The 19,257-nt window shown below is 44.9% G+C and overlaps 1 protein-coding gene across 12 annotated transcripts in view; it reads right to left on the bottom strand.

The window, feature by feature from the left end:
* MBNL1 (muscleblind like splicing regulator 1) overlaps positions 1–19,257 on the bottom strand; it is a 103,138-nt gene that overhangs the window by 15,995 nt on the left and 67,886 nt on the right. For all 12 annotated transcript variants that reach the window (XM_061371581.1, XM_061371569.1, XM_061371576.1 and 9 more), the window contains 3 exons: positions 12,042–12,212; positions 6,461–6,661; positions 37–294 (listed from right to left, as the gene is read on the bottom strand). In XM_061371581.1, coding sequence (XP_061227565.1) covers positions 37–294; positions 6,461–6,661; positions 12,042–12,110 — 528 coding nt within the window. In that variant the 5' untranslated portion in view covers positions 12,111–12,212. The remainder of the gene's footprint in view (positions 1–36; positions 295–6,460; positions 6,662–12,041; positions 12,213–19,257) is intronic.

Below are 19,257 nucleotides of genomic sequence, written 5' to 3'. Positions count from 1 at the left end.
ACATACTTCAATTCCAGGGGTGTTTTCCAAACTTACCATGGCAGCTGCAGTCGCTGCTGCCTGGGCAGCTGCAGCTTGATTAACCTGGTACTGGGCAGCCTTGATCTTGGCTTGCAGGTGTGCAGGAGGGTGGAAGTATTTGCACTTTTCCCGTGAGCATCTCCCTTTGATGTAATCCATGCAGACAGTGACTGTGTTATCGTTGGTGTCAATCATTGCGCTGTCGGCAGGGTGAGCGAACCGGCAGTCATTTTCTCCCCTGTTGCAGTTGCCACGCTGGTACTCTCGACATACCTGTGACACCAGGACAGAAAGTTCCTTAACCTGGGTGATGGGTGTTGCAGGCACAGCTTGAAGCAGAGTTAGGATTTCTGAACATCTGTGAGAGTGCTGTAAGAACGAGTGTCTGTCTCACCATAGAACACAGCAGTGGTAGGATGGTGGGCTTGGCTCTCTGGCAGCAGACACTGCTCTAAAGCCAGTTCTGATGTTGAAGCATCAAAACGCACCAGGATTAAGAGCCAACCACAGAGCAGGTTCTATTTTGGCTCGCACCTAGATGCCCACCAGTTTTTTCCTGTTTTCTGAAGAAACATGCTGTGGCTAGCTCTCAGAGACTGGTCAAACTCCACCGTGACCTGGCTGTGACTAACTCAACGCAACAGTTAAAATGACTGGCCAGAGGTGCTGGAAGGAGGACTGCCTGGCTGTTCCCGAGCAGCCCCACCAGACAGGCGCTTTGTGCCCGCGCCAGAGTGAGCTGCACCCACCGGATGTGGAGTACAGCACCGCCTGCCACCATTCAGAAGTGTGCCACAAGAGGGCAATCCAAAACCCGTAGTGGTGGTGGCTGCCTCGCCCAGGCTGACCGGCAGTTGCCCTGCGGATCAGCGGGAAGCTGGGCCGTAGTGGAAAAGACCGCCGCGTGATAGCAGCCGAACAACGCTGAAGGAGTCAGAAATGGCACCAAGAAACCTGCTCGGCTGGAGGGATCCCCTGCAGCGCCGCTTCTGCTGGTACAGGGACTCCAGGCCGGCCTGAAACAGCACAGAGCCCTCCCAGACCTGCGGCCACCACCAGCAGCGCAGACACAGCTCTCATCCCCTGTGCGACAAACAGCAGCTCCCTCTTCACACACCTTGCAAACCCTGCATTTGAAAAAATGTGTGTTCCTTTCATGGTCAGCTCTTCACAACCACAAACAAAAATGCATTTGTCATTTTAGTTTTCCAAAGGCTATAGGAAACAGAAGGGGACAAAAGCAAGTAAGTTTGTGTAAAAATAAAACCACTTTAGTAGATGGAATTTCCTTTTCAAGGTGGGTGCCCATGAGCTTGGATCATCAGTATTTCCTCAAGAACCCTGGCTTTGATCCCTGCAACAAACCAAATTTGGTTGTTACTTGGTTTCCATCCATGCTAGTGCTCTAGCTGCTTTTTAACCCCTGCGCTGCTTAAAGTACCAGCTGTCCATCACCTAAAAATCATGAAACGACATCCCAAAAGGACAAGAACAATGCCATTTGTGAACCCCTTCACAGGAAACATCAATTCGTCCAGTGTCATTCCAGCATGACCTTATTTATAGCTTTTTTCCATGCAGTGACAAAGACTCTAGGTGTGTATTTGCAGCAGAGCCAGATGAGCCAATTCAGTGACTGGGAAGAATGTGGTGCCTTTTTAAGCCATCAGAATCACAATTCTTCTGGTATCTGCTGTGTGAGCTAATTTTACCATAGTTAAAAAACAAAGAATGACCAGAAAGCTGAAATAGTTAGGCAGAGATAATCTTTGTCATGTCCAGAGCAAATTTTCACAGAGCTGTCATGCAGTAGCTGAGATAAGGTGATGAATGGCTTGCTCTCAGTGTTCCTAAGCAGATCTCTGAACAATAGTTTACAGCAGTCAGACACAAACCATAATACTGGCAGTCCTTCTAATGAGTGTGACCAGCAATGGCTTTTCAACCACTGTGACAGTAACCAAGAATTCAACCAATGTTTCCAATCCTTATTTAAAACCAATCACTGAAAACGGTGGTATTTTTTGCCATGGGCATGCAGCAGTATTTCACTCATCTGCTTGAGCAGAGAGAGGCACAGAAGTATGGCATCTTGCCTGGTCTTTCAGATCTGGAGAACTTTTATTTAATTATTTATTAACAGCCCTGTAATTACTATCATAATTTTCAACTTAGTATCTTCAGAAACATAAACAGAAGAGGCACCTGTGGGTCTCTGGCCTGTTGGCAAAAATGCTGAGTTAGTGCCACAATCTTACTGATTTGTTGCAATTTGCTTAACTTGTTCTAACTCTGGTCTGTGTTTATTCTGACTGCCCTGCTCGGATTTAAGCTGCCCACACTGGTAAGGAGCCCACCGCTGTGTCACCACACCTATGGCAGAGGTCCTGCACTGCTCACCCAGAAGCTGGACAGAGCTTTGGTCAGAGGGACACGGACAACAGAGCTGAGATCCCTGCACTTCCAGGGTAACTCATCCCTCCTCTCTCCTCTGCATTGAAGAGGATTTATCAAAATGGGCATATTGTTAACCCATATGTTCCAAACACTCAAGCAAATAGCACCACTAGGTCAGATTTTCTCATTACCCAAGTTCTAAAAATCTCCAGGCACTTCTAAGCTGCTTCCTTCTGGAAAAAAAAAAACGGTATATATGAAATAAGCAGGAAACAGCAGCTTGGTTGTGGTAGTTTTTGACTCCTGAACACTTCTAATAGACAATCATGGCATTTAAATATAAACACATGTGTTTTAAGTAAAGTGTTTAGGCAATTACTTTCTCTCTCATTTCCCTATCCTTGCTTTTCTTCTAGTTCACTAAAAGAGCCACGCTTTTGTTCAAGATATTTCTGGCAGGAGAGGAGTGTGAGGAAAGCTGTAGGAAAGGCCTCAACCCATGAAATTTCCACCCTGAGATCCAGATTCCTTATGGGAGTGGCTGAACGCACTGGACACCCAAACATCTGCATGCTATCTGTACAGACAACACAGTCCAAATACGTATGAAATCAATCCTACTGCTAGTAACAGTCACTGACTTTATCTTATGAATATTCATATTAATTCAGGAGACCAGGCACACTGCCAGACAGATTTGTGTTGTCTGCCTGCTTTTCTTAAAATCCCAGGTACATGTATTGAGAGCTTTGATTGTGGAACAGTCTGATTCAGTATCCCAGAACACGTGTGCTAACTTACTTTATGCCAGTCCATAATTCTTGAAAATAAATATTTAAAATTCTAAGCAGAACAAATCATATTCCAAGATTAGATGCTAACATCACAGTGGTTATTTTGCTGAAGGACAGTTCATTCCAAGGGAGAGCAAGCTAAGCCTTATAAAGCTCTCTTAATCGTGTCATAACAAATTACAATACCAACAGCAATATCCTAACTTAAAGAGCAGGTGGACACACGCTGGCTTCTCTGAGAGGTAACAAACAGAATATGCAAAATCTCTCAATCAGTTCTGCATTTCCATAATCTAGAAAGTCCATTAAGATGTTTTGCTGTGAATAGAAATGATGTACTTACTTGGTATTTTTATACTAAATTTGGATACTCCAGATCAAATGACCAATACTGGCAAGCAGTAGCAAATTATTTTCTCACCTATATATTTCACTACTTGAACTGCATTTGCTGAAGGAAAAAAGGAAGAAGAAAAGACACCCTCTCCCCACAACAGATACTGATTTTAGAAGAAAGTATTATAGTGTGGAATTGCAGAGTTGGTGGGTCAACCTGGGTGTGATTCATTCCATGATTCTGTGATGTGCTTCTGATCCCAGCCAAAATAAAAACTTAAGCAGCTTAAAGGGCAACAGAAGCTGGATTTCTCTAAAGTTATCTACATGGTGCAATGGCTAGAGCAGAGCCAAGGGAAGGGCCCTATTAGGAAGGACAAATTCAACTCCTACGAGTGGAACCAATCAAGATAAAAGCAACTACCACAGAAAAGGCTGCTGGGTCCTTATGAGCTGGGTCCTTACTTGGAGAACGTGGCTGAGAAATAAGTGCCCTGCCCATGAGCCAAGCCCACGAGGACTGGTGCTGCCTTCCCACCGCTGCCGCGGGCTCCCCCTGGTGTAGGGTGCTGCCCTGCAGGAGCGCAGCCAGAACGCAGGGACGTTTCTTTCTGCACGACAGCAATTCCTGCAGCAAATGAAGTCTGCTCCCGGAGGAGTCCTTGCACAGTGCCATTTCACCAGGAAAGGTGACAAAAGAGGCACTCAAAGTCTCTGCTTTTTATTTTTTTTTTTTTTCAGGAATTTCTAAGGCCATCATCCTCTTTTCCATGGAAATTCAAAGCAAAACCACACAGTTTTGTTTTGTTTTGTTTTGTTTTTTAATTCTACTGGTATCAGATGGTTCTGCTGGTTTTCTAATCGATAAAACATTTTTTACTGTAGACTGTGCCCTGGGTGTTTTGTGAGAGTAAGACTCTCACAACTCCCTCTCGTGCAGAGGAGTTTGGCTCAGTAGTGTATCACTTCGCTAAATAGCTATATAAAGAGAAAACAAGCATCCAGAGGACCAAATCCTGCATATGAAGTCCCAGATTTCATTAGCTCCCTGTGCACTTTGGTCACAGTCTGCCCTGGAGGCACTACATGAAGAGGTGCCCCCGCGCACTCCCTCTTGGGCTCCCAAGGATGTACCTTGCTTTCCCAGCCACAAGCAGAGCTGGTACTCAGGGACTTCAGGTATGCCCTGCTCTTGCTTAGCAACAGAAAGGTTTTGAGCCTACATGTCCCCAACACCACTGACCGGCACCACAGCCTCTACAGAGGTGGAAGCACAATCAAACACAGCAGCTGACCACGGTGTTGTGAACCAAAGGGCTTCCTGCCACTGGTATCCTCTCTCAGTACCGATTTCCAAATCTAGCATGATTTATGAATTTATCTAATTGCATTTCAGTTTTAATCCACTTCTGGAAGGTATCCATTGTGAAATAGCGTCCTCAAAGGAAAAACATCCCTTGGTGATTCCAAACAGCCACCCATGCATTAGCTCTCAGCAAAGTGTGGCTGCCTTTCCTGTAACCTGACCATGCTTTGGGGAACACTTTCCTTGGAGAAAACATCTCTAAAAAGGGAAGTGATGTGATCCCACAGAAGGGGAACCTGTGGTGACATGAAGTCTCAGAATAGTGACAGTGGCAGCAGGAAATGCTTGCTGCCAGATGACTCTCCACGCTCCTCCCAACTCACAGCGTTCTGAGCAGCAGCTTATCAGTCAAAAAATGTAACTAAGAAAACGGAATTAGTTTTCCTTCTAAGGGGAGTTAATCCCCGTTAATGCAGATACATGGGCAGAAAGAAAAGCATTACAATTACAACTAGATGTGCTGTGAAACAGAGATCCTTCTCACTCCTCCCATCATGCTCCCTGAGTTCAGGGACCATAACCAAGAGCAGAACAACCCATCCACCCCTGCACTCTCAAGCCTTCACACCCTTCCCATGCAGAGATGTTGCAAGGAACTCTGCAACCTGCTGCTGCACCAATGCTACAGAAAAACTGGTGCTGAGCACAGGCCACTGAGGTGGGGGCTGAGGGCAGAACATGAAGGCTGGGGCTGCAGGGATGGGTCACAGCAACACTCATCTCTCTCCACTGCCAGTCAAAGCTGATCTCCTGTAGTCAGTGCATGCCTTAACACATCGCCATGTCCAACAACCAAGCAGGGGGACAGTGGATCAGCCCATGTGCTCAGCTTCTCCCATCACTGCCTTTTAACCACTGGACCTTACCAGGGCTGTATGTGCCCACACACAGGCTGTGCTTGCAGGCGTGCCCCAAGCACGTGGCAGCTGGTGGCATGTCACTGGCTCACCACCCATGCTGTGGGAGCCCCGATAAGGTGCCGAAAACACTGTCAGGCCTTTCAGATAAGTAAGATTGAGGGCACGGGAGAGCACCAGCTAGAGAGCACTAACATTTGTCAGGGCTGTAGCAAGGATGATAAGCTGGGTGTGGGAGGCCAGCAGGGGAGTGCCAGCACCATCTGTCCAGAGAGAACCTTAAGAGAGAGGCTGGAAGTCATCTTTTACCCAGGCAGCTGAAGCTTTGCCTTTACACTGCCCCTGGTGCTCAGTACCCATACCCATGGACTCCCCCCATTGCATACATTAACACCTTCTGGGCATATGTTAACACAGTTTTGAGGTGCTCTTGCTGCTGCCACGGCTATTCCTAAAAAGGCTCAGTATTTCCATTTCATTCTGTAGTGGAGGGTCAGAAGCAGAAACACAAGCATTAACTTACTGTACAATCACTCAGTCACTTCCCATCCTTACCTGTTACTGAGATTCGGTATTATCAGCTGAAGTAAAACCTGCATTATTTTCTTTTACACAAAAAGTATTTTATATCTAGGAGACATAATAAATGATACAACTTGTGAGAGTGAGTTACACATATTGGCTCCTACCTCCAGCCTGTCTGTCCTCATTAGCTTTTGGGCAGCAGCGGCAGCAGCGGCAGGAACCGGGACACCAGGGTTCCCTGTCACCAGCATTGGGGCAGTGGGCAGGATCTCCGCTGGGACCAGACCTGGGGAGACAGGCCCCAGATAGGGGTTGAAGGCGGCTGATGCGTTGGTGGCTAAGCTCGGTGTAACAGAAAACATCGGCTGCAATCAAATAAAAGAAGAAACACATTTCAAATATTTATACTTGCCATGTTGTCAATGTAAGAACTTTTTGGCTATCATCTTGGGCACAACTGTGGTGAATTTCTGCTACTGATGGGAAAAAAAACTTTGCCATGTTTGCAGGACATGAAGAACACCCACGCAAATGTCACACACGAGCAAGACCACAAGGACAAGCATCCCCTGCCAGCCTCTGCTGGTTCTCCTATCCAAGCTTCCCTTGCATGCTCCCAATGCATAGCTGCTCATGAAGCAAACTAATTTGATCTGCACTTGAGCAATGCCACCATAAACAAGCACTCCTGGCCACAGGAGAAAGCCTGAGGCTCTCAGGGGGAGACGTCCAAAATGTGTATAAACATCCGCTCTCAGGGAGAAAGGCATCTGCACAAGAGCCCTGACAGGCTGTCACACCACACTTAGCTTTAGACACAGATAAATAGGTTTCTGACCCTGATGACAGCCAGCACTGATTGAGAAATTACAGAGGTTTAATACAGGAACAAGACCAGACGACCACAATCATTTAGCTTTACAAAATTGAGCATGCAGATATTCAGAAAGAAATACATTGCATCAAGGATATGCTTTATTTAGACTAAACCATTAAGCCAGAGAGCATGCAAATACTATTATTTTTTTTTTTTTTGTTTGCTTGTTTCAGAAAAGAGTCAGATGCCCTTGAAGGCTATCACATATTGTGAAGATAACTGATATAGAAGACTAAATAATGCAGGAAGACCGAATGTGGAGCTGTTACACTGCAGTAAAGATTAAATAACTCTTCTGTCCCACTGAATGCAAAGGCACTGCACTACCACTGCAATTGCCAAATAAAATTTAGTCTGGAGTGTTTAGTATCTAAATAAAAGTTACTCAAGGCATTTAGACTCTTCTTCCAAACTAAATTTTAGAGGGAAAAACAACTTCAGAGTTAACGCAACTCTCTTTCTCTGTTTTATATCTATTTAAGCCAGACAACACAGCACACCACATGTTTTTGTATTCCTGAGGAAATGACTGAACTGTTTGGAAGCAAGGAACAAGTCCATTTGAAACACTGGACAAAAACCCAAAGAGAGATTACTGAATTAAAAAAAGAGTCAAAGTTGTACGAATGGCAATAATTTCTTTAATGTTTATGGTTCTTCATCCATGTGGATTTTGCTTCAAATATTACTCTCAAGTACACTATTAACTGTACTTTTCATTGCTGTGCTATCAGCTATGTAATAATGAACACTAAAAATAAAACTACAAACCAGTCTATTATTGTGTAACTTAAGAGATATCCATGTTTGATTACAGCCCAATATACTCTCTGTAAATAAAAGACTACCCCATTTATTTTCTACTGAGATAATTTCATACTAATATAAATATCGTGTGGTCTTTAATCTTACAACCACTGCAAAATAATAGCATATTTTATCAGAACCACTTTGTATTATACTGAAACTCGTCGACATTTTGCAATGTGCTGTACACATGTAAATTAGAAGATAAAAACCTGTACTACAGCTGTACTGGCCCATACTCAGAGCTGCTGGCTGAAAGAGGCCATGAAGTGGTGGATCCTGGGCAGCACACAACTGCTTCTCAGTGGCAGGACTCTTCCAGGGCACAAAGCTACCTGACTGCTTCAGCACCGACTCAAGGCTTGGGTGGCTATGGGACGTGGAAGAGCAGGACTCTACCATAAGGGTCACCCTAAGCACGGCCCTGACAACCAAGAGCATCAGCTGAGGGTCAGCTTGGGATCCCCTGCCTGTAACTGCAAACTGGTCAGAACTGGGCCCTCAATGTGACACAGGAAAGGAGAGATAGGGGAGGGATTCAGCTCCATCAGTACTGCTGGGCCCATCTCTGCTCTTTACTGCTGACTTGTTTTCCAGTGAACTTTCACTTCCCATCTCTAGAGGCAGAGGTACTGTTTCTCTATCACCACAACCAAACCACAGAATTACTTAGTGGACTTGCAGTCTGGGTCCTGCTATGCTGTGCCTCTTGCAAAACTGCTCAAAAAAGCAGCTCCTGAGATTAGCAGAGAGTACAAAGGTGAAGGAGGACACAACCTTGGATGCAGGTCTGTGCTGCCAGATGACCCCTAATCCACGTTGTCTCCTCTACTGAATAATTCTGCTGTAAAATTGCCTGTGCACAACTAACATCAACATCACTAGCAGGTCTGACCTCCACGGGTCTGACACTGCTTGCTAACAGTCTATTGACTGGGAAGGAGACATGGGGGTACCTTATGAATCAGCCTCTGCAGCACAGTGGAGCCATGGCTCCTCCCTAGATAGACAGACAGGCTTTATGCCAGCACTTCAGCTTGCTGGCCCAGAGGGACCAGCTGCCTGCAGGGAAGGAGCTGGACTCATTTAACACATCTTTAACAGTCATCTACAGAGCACCTGCCCCACCAAGGAAAGCACAAGAGTGCACCACATACACAGAAACACTGACAACCTACAGCTGTGAGTTACAAACACACCTGCAGGAAAGGCTGCGACCTTGCTCTGCTACAGGTATGCAGCTGCAGCATGCAGCAGATTGCCTCTTGCGCACCAGTGCTCTGCAGAAACCCATGCCTGCCTAACAGCTCTGCAGCTCATGAAAACCCCACTCACTGTCAGAAACCCCCTTCCTCAAGTGCCAGCTAAAAACAGATGAAAGAGTGAACTAAAAAGGAAAGATGGGAAAAGTCCATAGACATTACTTGCAACTAAGATAATGAAAACATTTATCAAACAGAAATATGAGTGAAAGGATCCTCCTGATTTGCTTACCAAAACAGAGTCTCTCATTAAGTTACTTCACTTTTATTAAAGCATAGGGTATTGGGTTTAGTAAAACAAAACAAACTGACTGAAGCATTGTAGGATGGAATGATATAAATCACTTCCCACAACACCCTGAAATAACATCTGTTTCAACTGCTCTAAGAAATAAAGTAATTTTACAACCAAATTAGTAAGATGACATCCATTTGGAAACACTATTGCTGTGGCAGCCAGTGGGCCTTTCTATGAATCCTTGTACCGAATGAGACTCAATTCTGAAAACAGCCTGCAGTGCCTGACCTCCAGCAAGGCACACAGAATCACCCAGCTGCAAATGGAAGGGTTGTGCTGCACTTACCACACTGGCTTAAATTTTGCTTGTTAGGGACAGTGTGAGCATAGTACCATAAAGGAGAACTGAAATATGATTTAAATGTCCTCATGCTAATCCCTTCTATATTAAAAGGAACATTAATCTAAAGGACTGCATTAGTGCTTTTTTGCATGTTTACCCACGTGTTGGTGTGTGCCTACACGCTGTTTTGTATAAACCTGAGAGAGCCACATTTGGTTACAATTCATGAAACAAACAACCAAGCAGGTTAACAGAGAAGAATATTTTAAGCAATGGTTCCTAGTGTTGGCTGCATTTTGACTTTAGTTGTCTCATAGTCCCAAATATGAATTTACTGGCACTAATCCTGTGTCACTGTACTCGGATCAGGAAATAAAAATAAAATTGTGGCATGTGTACACGTCTGCTTTGAGCTGCTGAAACTGAAAAATAATTCTGAGGTTGCTCTGGAGTTGAAGCACGTAAAGTGCAGCCTGTTTTTGAGCTGTCTAGCTGTACAGACGCTTAATTTGGTTCCTGATCTGAAAGCCAGCAGCAGTGGGCAACAGCCCACAGGCAGCCCCGTTTCTCCTGCAAGACGGGAGGCAAGGAACTGCCTGTGCAGCACAGTGCCAGGGTGTCCCAAGGAGCACTGCAGTGCCACAGCCTGTAGTGTCTGTGCGCTGATGCTGCCTCAGATCCTCTCCTTGCCTGGGTGACACAGTTTTATCAGAAGAGAGGAAAAGAAAATGGAGCATTGTCTCACACTGGGCTAACAGGTACTAAAGCCAATTTAATGTGACAATCCTACAACATTTTCTGCTTTTCTCTCCCACATACAGTGTTTCTTGAAACAGCCAAGGCATAAAGCTCTGTGGGAGAATAATAGTTACATTAACTGAATCAAATAAGATACAAAATATTTAGTGGTATTCTGTAGACCCACAAAACGTGGGGTCAAATAACCATGAGAGTGCTTTCTGCTGAGATGATTTTTTAAAGGATTTAGCTATATTTTGAGAAGCATTAATTGTCACTATGTTTTTGGAAATAAAAGTTGAAGAACTCACCTAACAGAGTGAATATAGGTTTTCTAATGGAAGGTATACAGAGATAAATAGATCTCCCTAAATTCTACCTTTGCCAGAAAGAAAGAAATAAAATAACTGTCAGAAAAATACTAATGAAGATATATTTTATATATATGTATGTGGAACTTATTTTTCCCTTTGCTGCCGTTTTATGAAAGGGAGAGCTTCTGCCAGGGGAGCATTGTTTGCCTTTTTATGTAGAAGATACCAGCCTTCCTCATGCATTAATCAGCGTCAGTCTTGCTCATACATTAGTCAGTACCCTCTAATGTCTGAGCTAGAAATTTATATCACAAGGGCCAAATTTATCCATAGGTTAGCTCAATGACCTCTCTGGATTGCATTAGAGAGGGATCTGGCACAGGATGTTCAGTTCCCAAAGGCGTACGTGCACAGTGGGTTGATGCCAATCATCTCTGTATTTGCTGAAACGAGGGATTACTGCAGAGCAAGAACTTCAGCCACAGCATTCGACTTCATGGAACACTGCACTGTGCCTCCTTACTATGATACAAGAGAAACAGATAAAATGTAATCTGTGACCACATTTTACTGTGACCAGACAAGAGATTTCTGATAGACTCTCATTACCCCATCCCTTGTCTTTCTGTAGAAAATATGATTATCTGTGCTTCTCCTTCTTCCTGCCAAGCCTAAGCTGTTGATCCTACAAGTCAGACTGACATGCATCATACGTCACTCAGAGCAAGCTTTCTGCCACCCTGACAACGTGCTGTAAAAACCAAAGTCAAATTCCAGCAAGTAATTCCCTGAGAAGGTTCCCCTGAGTGAATGGAAAACATCCAGTGGGAATCTTCTCAAACCCAGGAATTTCCTAGAGTGCATGAAACTGCAAATGAAACATCTATTTACAAAAGTCCCACACAGATTGCTCACTTTCCTAATTTTAAGAAATAAGTTTCAATGAGAATTAAATTAACAAAAGACTATTAATTAAATTAATATTAATTCAGGCAAGGGAGAACTAAGCAGTACAAAGACATACAGACCAGCATTTCATTATATTGATTTCTTCACTAGTTACTGACATTTGTGGGATTTCACAGGCAGACAAGCACATCTGCTAACAACTTGCTTCAACTAGAACTCACTGTGCTCACTGATAGAAGCCAAAAAGCAACACATACCACAGGCTGCAGTGGGGCACCAGGCATCATGGCATTGGCAAGCTGCATCTGCTGGGCCAGCATGGCCATGTTCTTCTGCTGAATCAGGTTATTGCGTCCATTGATCTCCAGCTGCGTTTTTAAGTGGGGTGGTGGGTGAAGATATTTGCAGTTTTCCCTCGAACATCGACCCTGAAGAAGAGGATTGACATAGCTGGCTTAGAAGCTATAGATGTATCTTCATTCCTTATGTCTTGAGATAAAACAAACGCAAACATGCACGCTACAAGCTGGAGGAAAGACCCTGCAACTGATCAAGGCTGTTGCATCCTGACCAGAGCAACTTGACAATTCCACTATTAGCTGCTTGCTTTGCTTCTCTAAATTATGTATTTCTGCAGTACAACTCTAAAAAAACAGCATTTCTTTTAAAAGTTGCTGAAGACAAGCAAATATTAGTTGTTCTGAAAGCACAGCATGCCCATCCGCTACAGGCATATCATTTTGACCAGTGAAAGCTGTGCCCATGAGGCCTCAGAATGGCTCCACCCATGCAACTACACAAATGCCCAAGGTTCGCTTCTCTTTCTGCTGTTCGGGGGAACAAGAGGCACTGAGCATACAATAAAACAGTACCAGCTCTGCACTTTCACTAGACCTGGAATACAGCATCTTTGAAGAAAACCTCTTACATATGATGCTTTTTTGCTGCAGTTGTGTAAACCGAACAAGAAAATCAGAACTGACTTGTTTCTAATTTTTTCATCAAATTCAGATGTGGTAAACAACAACTTTAATGCACTAATTTTATTTGGATGAGAGGGCATTCATTAATTTGACAAGCATTCACATTGAGAGAGAACAAAAAATCCTTCTATGTACAATGTATAACCAAACCCCACTGTACCTCCCTGTTACCAAGTAAACCAGCTTGGCACCTAAGACAGCCCCACTTGGCAAACTCTCCCAAGATGGCCTCTTGCTCCGGGAGCCCCCTGTGGGCTCTCAGCTGGGCACGGGGAGCTGAGCATGGAGGTGGCTTCTGAAAAACAGCCCCTAGTGCCCTGGCTGGTAAAAACCTCTGAAAGGCTGAGCCAGAGCGATGGATGCTGCCTGCATGGCCGGCCGCTTGGCACAGTGCGCAGCACAGGAGGCCAGGGGAGGAACCCCCCCTGTCCTGAGGAAGAGAATCCCTTCTCCACAAGGCATGTGAGCTCTGGTCTCACATGGCAGGTAACTTCCGAAAAGGAAAATTCATTCATGTGGAAGCTTTACACCTAATTTTTCTTTAAAATTGGAACACTCGAGCTCATACTTTCGCTAAAGGGGTGACATATTGAAAACAAAAACAAACAAACAAAAAAACCAAACAAAAATTAAAAAGGAGAATTTAATCCCTCTCTGGGAAAAAAGCATTCCTTAAATTATATTTTTTCCTCTTTACTCATTCATCTTTGAATAAACCCAAACAGCAACAATGACAAGGCAAAAGACAGCCTTAATTTAAGTAAGAAACCGTTTTATCAAGAAACAAATTAATTCAATTTAGTTTGACCTTATACTGCAATTTTGCTCAGAAAGTTAAAATATATTCTCATTATAAGATCTGCCAGAAATCTAATCTGTATGATGATTTTTGTCTCCCCTTGAGGCTAGGATAAGTGGTTTGCTGCTGCCCCTCTCCTAGGCCGTCTCTACTGCTGGCAGGCCAAAGTTCTTAAAAGTAATTTTCATAGTTATTTATCTGACATCTATGTGGTCCCTGCACAGGAAGATACACTTAATACAAAGATAAATATGGGAAGTTTTGGGTATCTTCAGGTCTCCAGGCTACCCACCAAGATTATAGAAAGCCCTGTGTAGATGAAGACCGCTACTGTAGTGAACAGCAAAGAAATTCCATCTTTCAGAGCATCTGTTCATAAGCCCTGCGCATATTTCCTTGAACGAAATGCATTTTCCATTACATGATCCCGTCTGCCTCCAGAGATGACACAGGAGAGCTGAGCAACGCCGGCCAACTACAATGGGAAGGCGCAGACAAACAGAAACCCCAGCACCTGGCTGTGCCATGCTCGCTGCCATGTTTGCTGGTCTGGACACTCTTCTTGCCTGTGGCAAGAGCCGGAGGACTCCCAGGCCCCTGGTGTGGAACCTTTGCCTGCCCCTCAGACAGCCCTGGAGAGGGCTTCTACTGGTGCTTGCTCACTGTACAGAGGGGTGCTGTGGGCTGTCCTCAGCAGAGCTGATGCACAGAAGGGACCACCAAAGTCACTTGCAAGAAAATCTCCCTAAATAACACAGCTCTGAATGATAGAAGATAACCAAGATAGGCCAGATAATGCACAAAAGCTAAAAGCATAGCAACTATGCTACAGATAAGATGGGAAAAAAACATGTGCAGCCTGAGAAAATATTTTTACAGGGGAATGGAGTATCCTATTGCAAATAAGGATCAGGATACACCAGTAACAAACATTAACGATTCCCAAGGAGAAAACACAACTTGGTGGTGGCACCAGGAATCAGTGTTGACGGAGCATGAATTTTAGTCACTGTGCTCTTAATTGAAAGCACGTTTTGTATGTGTGCCTACATGCCCATACAGAGGTGTGCATGACCTGGGGTGGACCAGCAGAAATGTTGTGCTGGACATCTCCCACCCAGCACACCAGCACAGCATGCCTTTGCCTGGGGGGGGGGGTGAGGAAAGCATGCTTGTAGCCTGGGGGGGATGCTTTCAGACAAAACAACCCTCAGTTCTCTCCTTTAGTGCCTTACTGACAACACTATTCATACTGTTAATACTGTTCAGTATTTAAGCCATTTTGCACAGATAATCTAATCTCATTTCAGCACACATCTCCCCTCCCAGCATTTCACAATTATATGAAATGGTAGGTAAAAGGCAAGCGCTTTGGAGCAGCTTTATTTACGTAATTTCTTCTCTTGATACTAAAACCCATGTTAATTATTGCTACCACTAAGTAAGATGGGGTAAAATTACACGTTTACTAGCTGCCTGCAAGATGATAACTTACATTAGCACAATGTAAAAATCAGACTTAATTACCACTAAATGGGTAACATGAAACTACAACATGTGTTGCTGGAATCAGAGAGGAGCAATTAGCAAACGTGATTCTGAAATGCAAATTAAATTCAGTGTCCTCAGTTCAGTGGTGGGGTTTAGTTTAGGCTGCTCCACAACTCCCCAGACTGGATCCTCAGCCTGGCAGTATGGGTTGCATAGCATGACCATTTAATCAACTTCATAGACTCAACTGCTTTAGGGCCAGAAGAAATCATTGAAGAAACCTAATGCACTGCCCTCTCCTTTGTTTCCAAATCAAGGCCATCATTTCTGTTCACTCAGCAGATGATCTTTAAGGAAGACAATATACTCTCAGTTAAGGACTACAAGAATATACCATGTTCCTGAGGTAAACTGTGATTATGGTTAGTTATCATTAGATACTGTAACAAAGCTTACATCCTTCTTGTTTGTATGTTGCTTTGGAGTCTAGTGCAGAGTTTTAACCTTCAATATCTTCTAATTTTCAGATCTCAGAAAATTTTCTCTGTTTGGGAACAGGGTTTCTTGTCTTACTTTTACTCAACAGACCTTTAAAAATGGTCAACAGAGCATCCAGGAGTCAGAAACCAAAGACTGAAAAGCACTGTCAAAAATCTCCATCAAGAATACGGACTGAATTAATCTCCTTTATAGTGCAAGCAAGTAGTTTCTTAGTTACTTTTTCACTCCAGTCAACAGAGTTTAAGGCATATTTTAGTCTCTCTGAACCTTTCTGAACTCTTCACCGTGTTTTCAGTCATAAAAACCGAATACGACAAGCGAGTAAATTAAGTGAAGCAGAAGTTGAGGTTGTGTCCTGAAATGCTGAAATGCTGTATCAACACACTGGTAGGGTTTTACCAGAACTCTGCTGAACTAAAACTTAACCAAACATGCCCCCGAGGCTCCTCAGGTACACTTTCCAGCAGAGCCCCCCTCCATAGACCTCCACTCCCTTGAGACAAGTGGGACAAGGCCTCCCCCATGGGCAGAGCCAGCAGAGAAGTCTGGAGTGCACAGCATGACACTAAGTGGGGGAAACACCCGCACAGCACTACGGTATTTGGGCGAAAACCTGTCCCTAGCCAGCACCCACCAGCTACCACCCACCTGACAGCAGCGTCACCAAGAACAAGCCCTGTGCACTGCGGTGAGCCATCTGCACACCCTGCTCACAATACACCCTGTGAAGTAAGGAAGAGGGTGAGCTGAGTTGTCAGCCAGGCAGCTTTGTGTCCTCCCAGAAGGAATGCCGGAGCAGGAGGACGCGCGGGCCGCTCTCACATGATGTTTTTCTCCAGCTATCACATCAACAATGTTCAGGCAGAGAGCCCAGATGAACTGAACAGCAGCCTGACTGTCATTAAATCAGGGCAGCATGAGGTCTGCAGTATTTTAAGCTGTCTAGCCTTGGCCCAAGTAGGTGATGGGGACCAGGAGAGAGAGGTATGGGTAGCCCCTGCATGAGGCCCAGGAGGTGCACGATACTGCCATGCAGTACTGGGCATGCATCTGGTGCTACCTGCCCCAGTAAGGCTGGGGCACTGAGAGTGCCCTTCTTTGCTGGTAAGGTCTCCTAGGGCCTCGCTCTGCAGTGCTTTCTGTGCCCATCTTAAATGTTTACACTTCACTGACACAAGCACATAGCAAGCACACCCTGAGTTGATGAGCACCATGCAGGGGCCTGACTGCCTCCTCAGCACCCTTCTGGAGGGATGGAGCCAGGGCCTGTAGGCCCAGCATCACCCAAGGGACTCTGTCAGTCTGTCCACCCTCACTGCCTGCTAGATCAGGGCCACCTCTGAATACTTGCCCAATCTAAATGCCATGCTGACATCGTGAAATGGCGACAGCATGCAAGGGCAGTGCCAAGAAGACATTTGTTTGCAAGCTGATCTACCTGCATGTTACCTTCTGCACCACTCCTCCTCCTAGTAGTGTCGGTGCCACCGGGAGCCCTGTTCCTGCCTTTGTGTGGCGCTGAGACAATGCGGCTCCTGTGCCTGGTGCAGGCAGTGAGCCAGCAGCTGGCTCCAGGGATACGTGGCATCTCCACCCAAAAATGTCCAGAGGTCTTTGTCTGCCACCCGCTCCCTCTCACTCACTGCCAGGTCCCTTGCTCAGAGGAGCTGGCACACTTGCCAGTGGCTTCACAAGCACACAGCACACACCATGGGCTGTGCCAACGCCACCAGGCGGTATCGGCACCCAGCGATGCTCCAGGTTTGCATCCTGGCCAAAACCACAGCAGTCAGGTACATGAAAAAAGCCAAACCTTGAGCAACTGCAAAGGCAGCAACTGAGGAGCAGGAGCTGCCATGTTGCATGAGGAGCCTGCCAGAAGTGGGAGACCCCAAATGGCCAGAGACACTGGGATGCTACACAGAAACCATCGAACATAGCTTCAACATGCCATTCAACAGCAAAATGGCTCAAACACTGACCCTTGCAGCTCCCTAAGAAATAAAAAATAGCCCCACAAACATACAGAGCACTGAACACCTTAAAAATTGGTTATTTTTAATCTCAATATTCTTCATGAGCCACAAACCAAACCCTTAAATCTAGATATTTTCCTGGAAATTTCTGCACTTTTAAAAAACTGCTAGTAAGATTTTTGTGCTGAAGATTTTTTAGTTGGAAACAGGGATTAATAAAAATGTGTCTGTAGGAAAATATTTACTTTGTCTATTCATTTGTTGACAGAAAATGTCTGTTTTCTTTGACTTCTCTATTTATTTCCCTCAACAGGTGGAAGCAAGTGGCATTGCCCATCAGCACATGCCCATCATGTACGTTTCACTTTCACTGCTCAGAAACAATGTAAAGAAGGACAATCCTCTCAAGTTGTGGGATCAAGATGCTGTGGCCGCCAACCTAGCTGTGTATGCCCAACTCTGTGGTGTTCAGCCTCCTGTAACACCTTATGCAAAGCAGCATGGGACTAATCAAGGTCTGGTGATATGGAAGTAGGTCGGGAGTTACTCTTCCCAGTGCCTTCAGGGGGCAGGGACATGCATCTGTCCTCCCACAGACCTCCAAAAGCATCTTCCAGCTATGCAGTTCGGTTCTATTCCCCACGAAGTGGGAGGCATTTCCTGTGAATATTTACAGAATTGTGGAAAACAAAACATGGACATCTCAGAAAAAAAACAGTCAATCCTGTCTCAGAAAAATCACCCCAAAAATTCTGTATTCTGAAAATTCAGTGTATTTCTACATGACTTAGATCATTTGATGTGCTGGATGTTGATGTTACACTAGATATGTAAGACTTTCACATAGATGAGCAAGAAATGAGCTCGTTTCTGTGAGGTCACTTTCTTCTCTACACCACCATCTTTCTGTGAAGCACAGTATGTCCTGTTTTTCAGATCCCACACTAAATGTTAGAAATACAACAGCAATTTTTGCTCTCTGAGAATAATTTCCTTCCAGAAAATGCCCTGATTGCATGTTTAATAATGAAAAAGTATTCCTAGGATTCACTTCTGAGATTGCAAACTCCTTCATCCACTGCAGTTGCAGCCTGGGTAATACAGGTACTAATAATTTTTACTTTTTCCTTGAGGGAATATTTAATGGAAATACCAGCAGAAGTCAGTAAGTAATTACCAAGAAGGTAATTTGAGCTTAGTGTGCTGTGGAGCCCTCTGTGTGACTGCACTGCTGCCTGGCAGAGAAGCGTGACCCACCAGCAGCCTCAGGGCACGTGGTGCTGCGACAGCCCCAGTGCTCACCCACAGCCACAGGGCAGTCCACAGCTTTGGGCAAAATCCTCCATGGCCTGCAAATGCTCTTTTAAATGCCAGCTCTTCGGGTGGCATCAGGACCAGCTCCTGCATCCATGACCCTGGCGTCTCCAGCACTCCACTGCTGGTCTCTGCTTCTGCTCCGGTAAGGCACATGTGAACCCCTAATCTCACACACACTTAGGCCAGAGTGCGAGTATCTTCACTTCCCATGAGCTTTGTGCGAGCATCTTCACTAAGGTGTGAAAAGCAAGTCCCTGACTTCGAGTAGTTGCTATTAGGCCTTCAAAGTTGTTTTAAGAACATGAACTTTAAGCTAATTGAAATTGGAAACAGCTACTTTCCAACATCTTAGAAACACCATCTACTCTGTCATGCAAAGGAAGAACAGCAAACTGGACTTGGCTCC

Source organism: Neopsephotus bourkii, unplaced genomic scaffold (genome assembly GCF_033783945.1).
Source record: "Neopsephotus bourkii isolate Nb327-2 ecotype Australia unplaced genomic scaffold, CSIRO-AGI_Nbou_v1 NB_1574, whole genome shotgun sequence".
In the NCBI taxonomy this organism is placed as follows: Eukaryota; Metazoa; Chordata; class Aves; order Psittaciformes; family Psittacidae; genus Neopsephotus; species Neopsephotus bourkii.
Note: the sequence above shows the minus strand (reverse complement) of the source record. Positions and strands in the feature narration are given on the sequence as shown.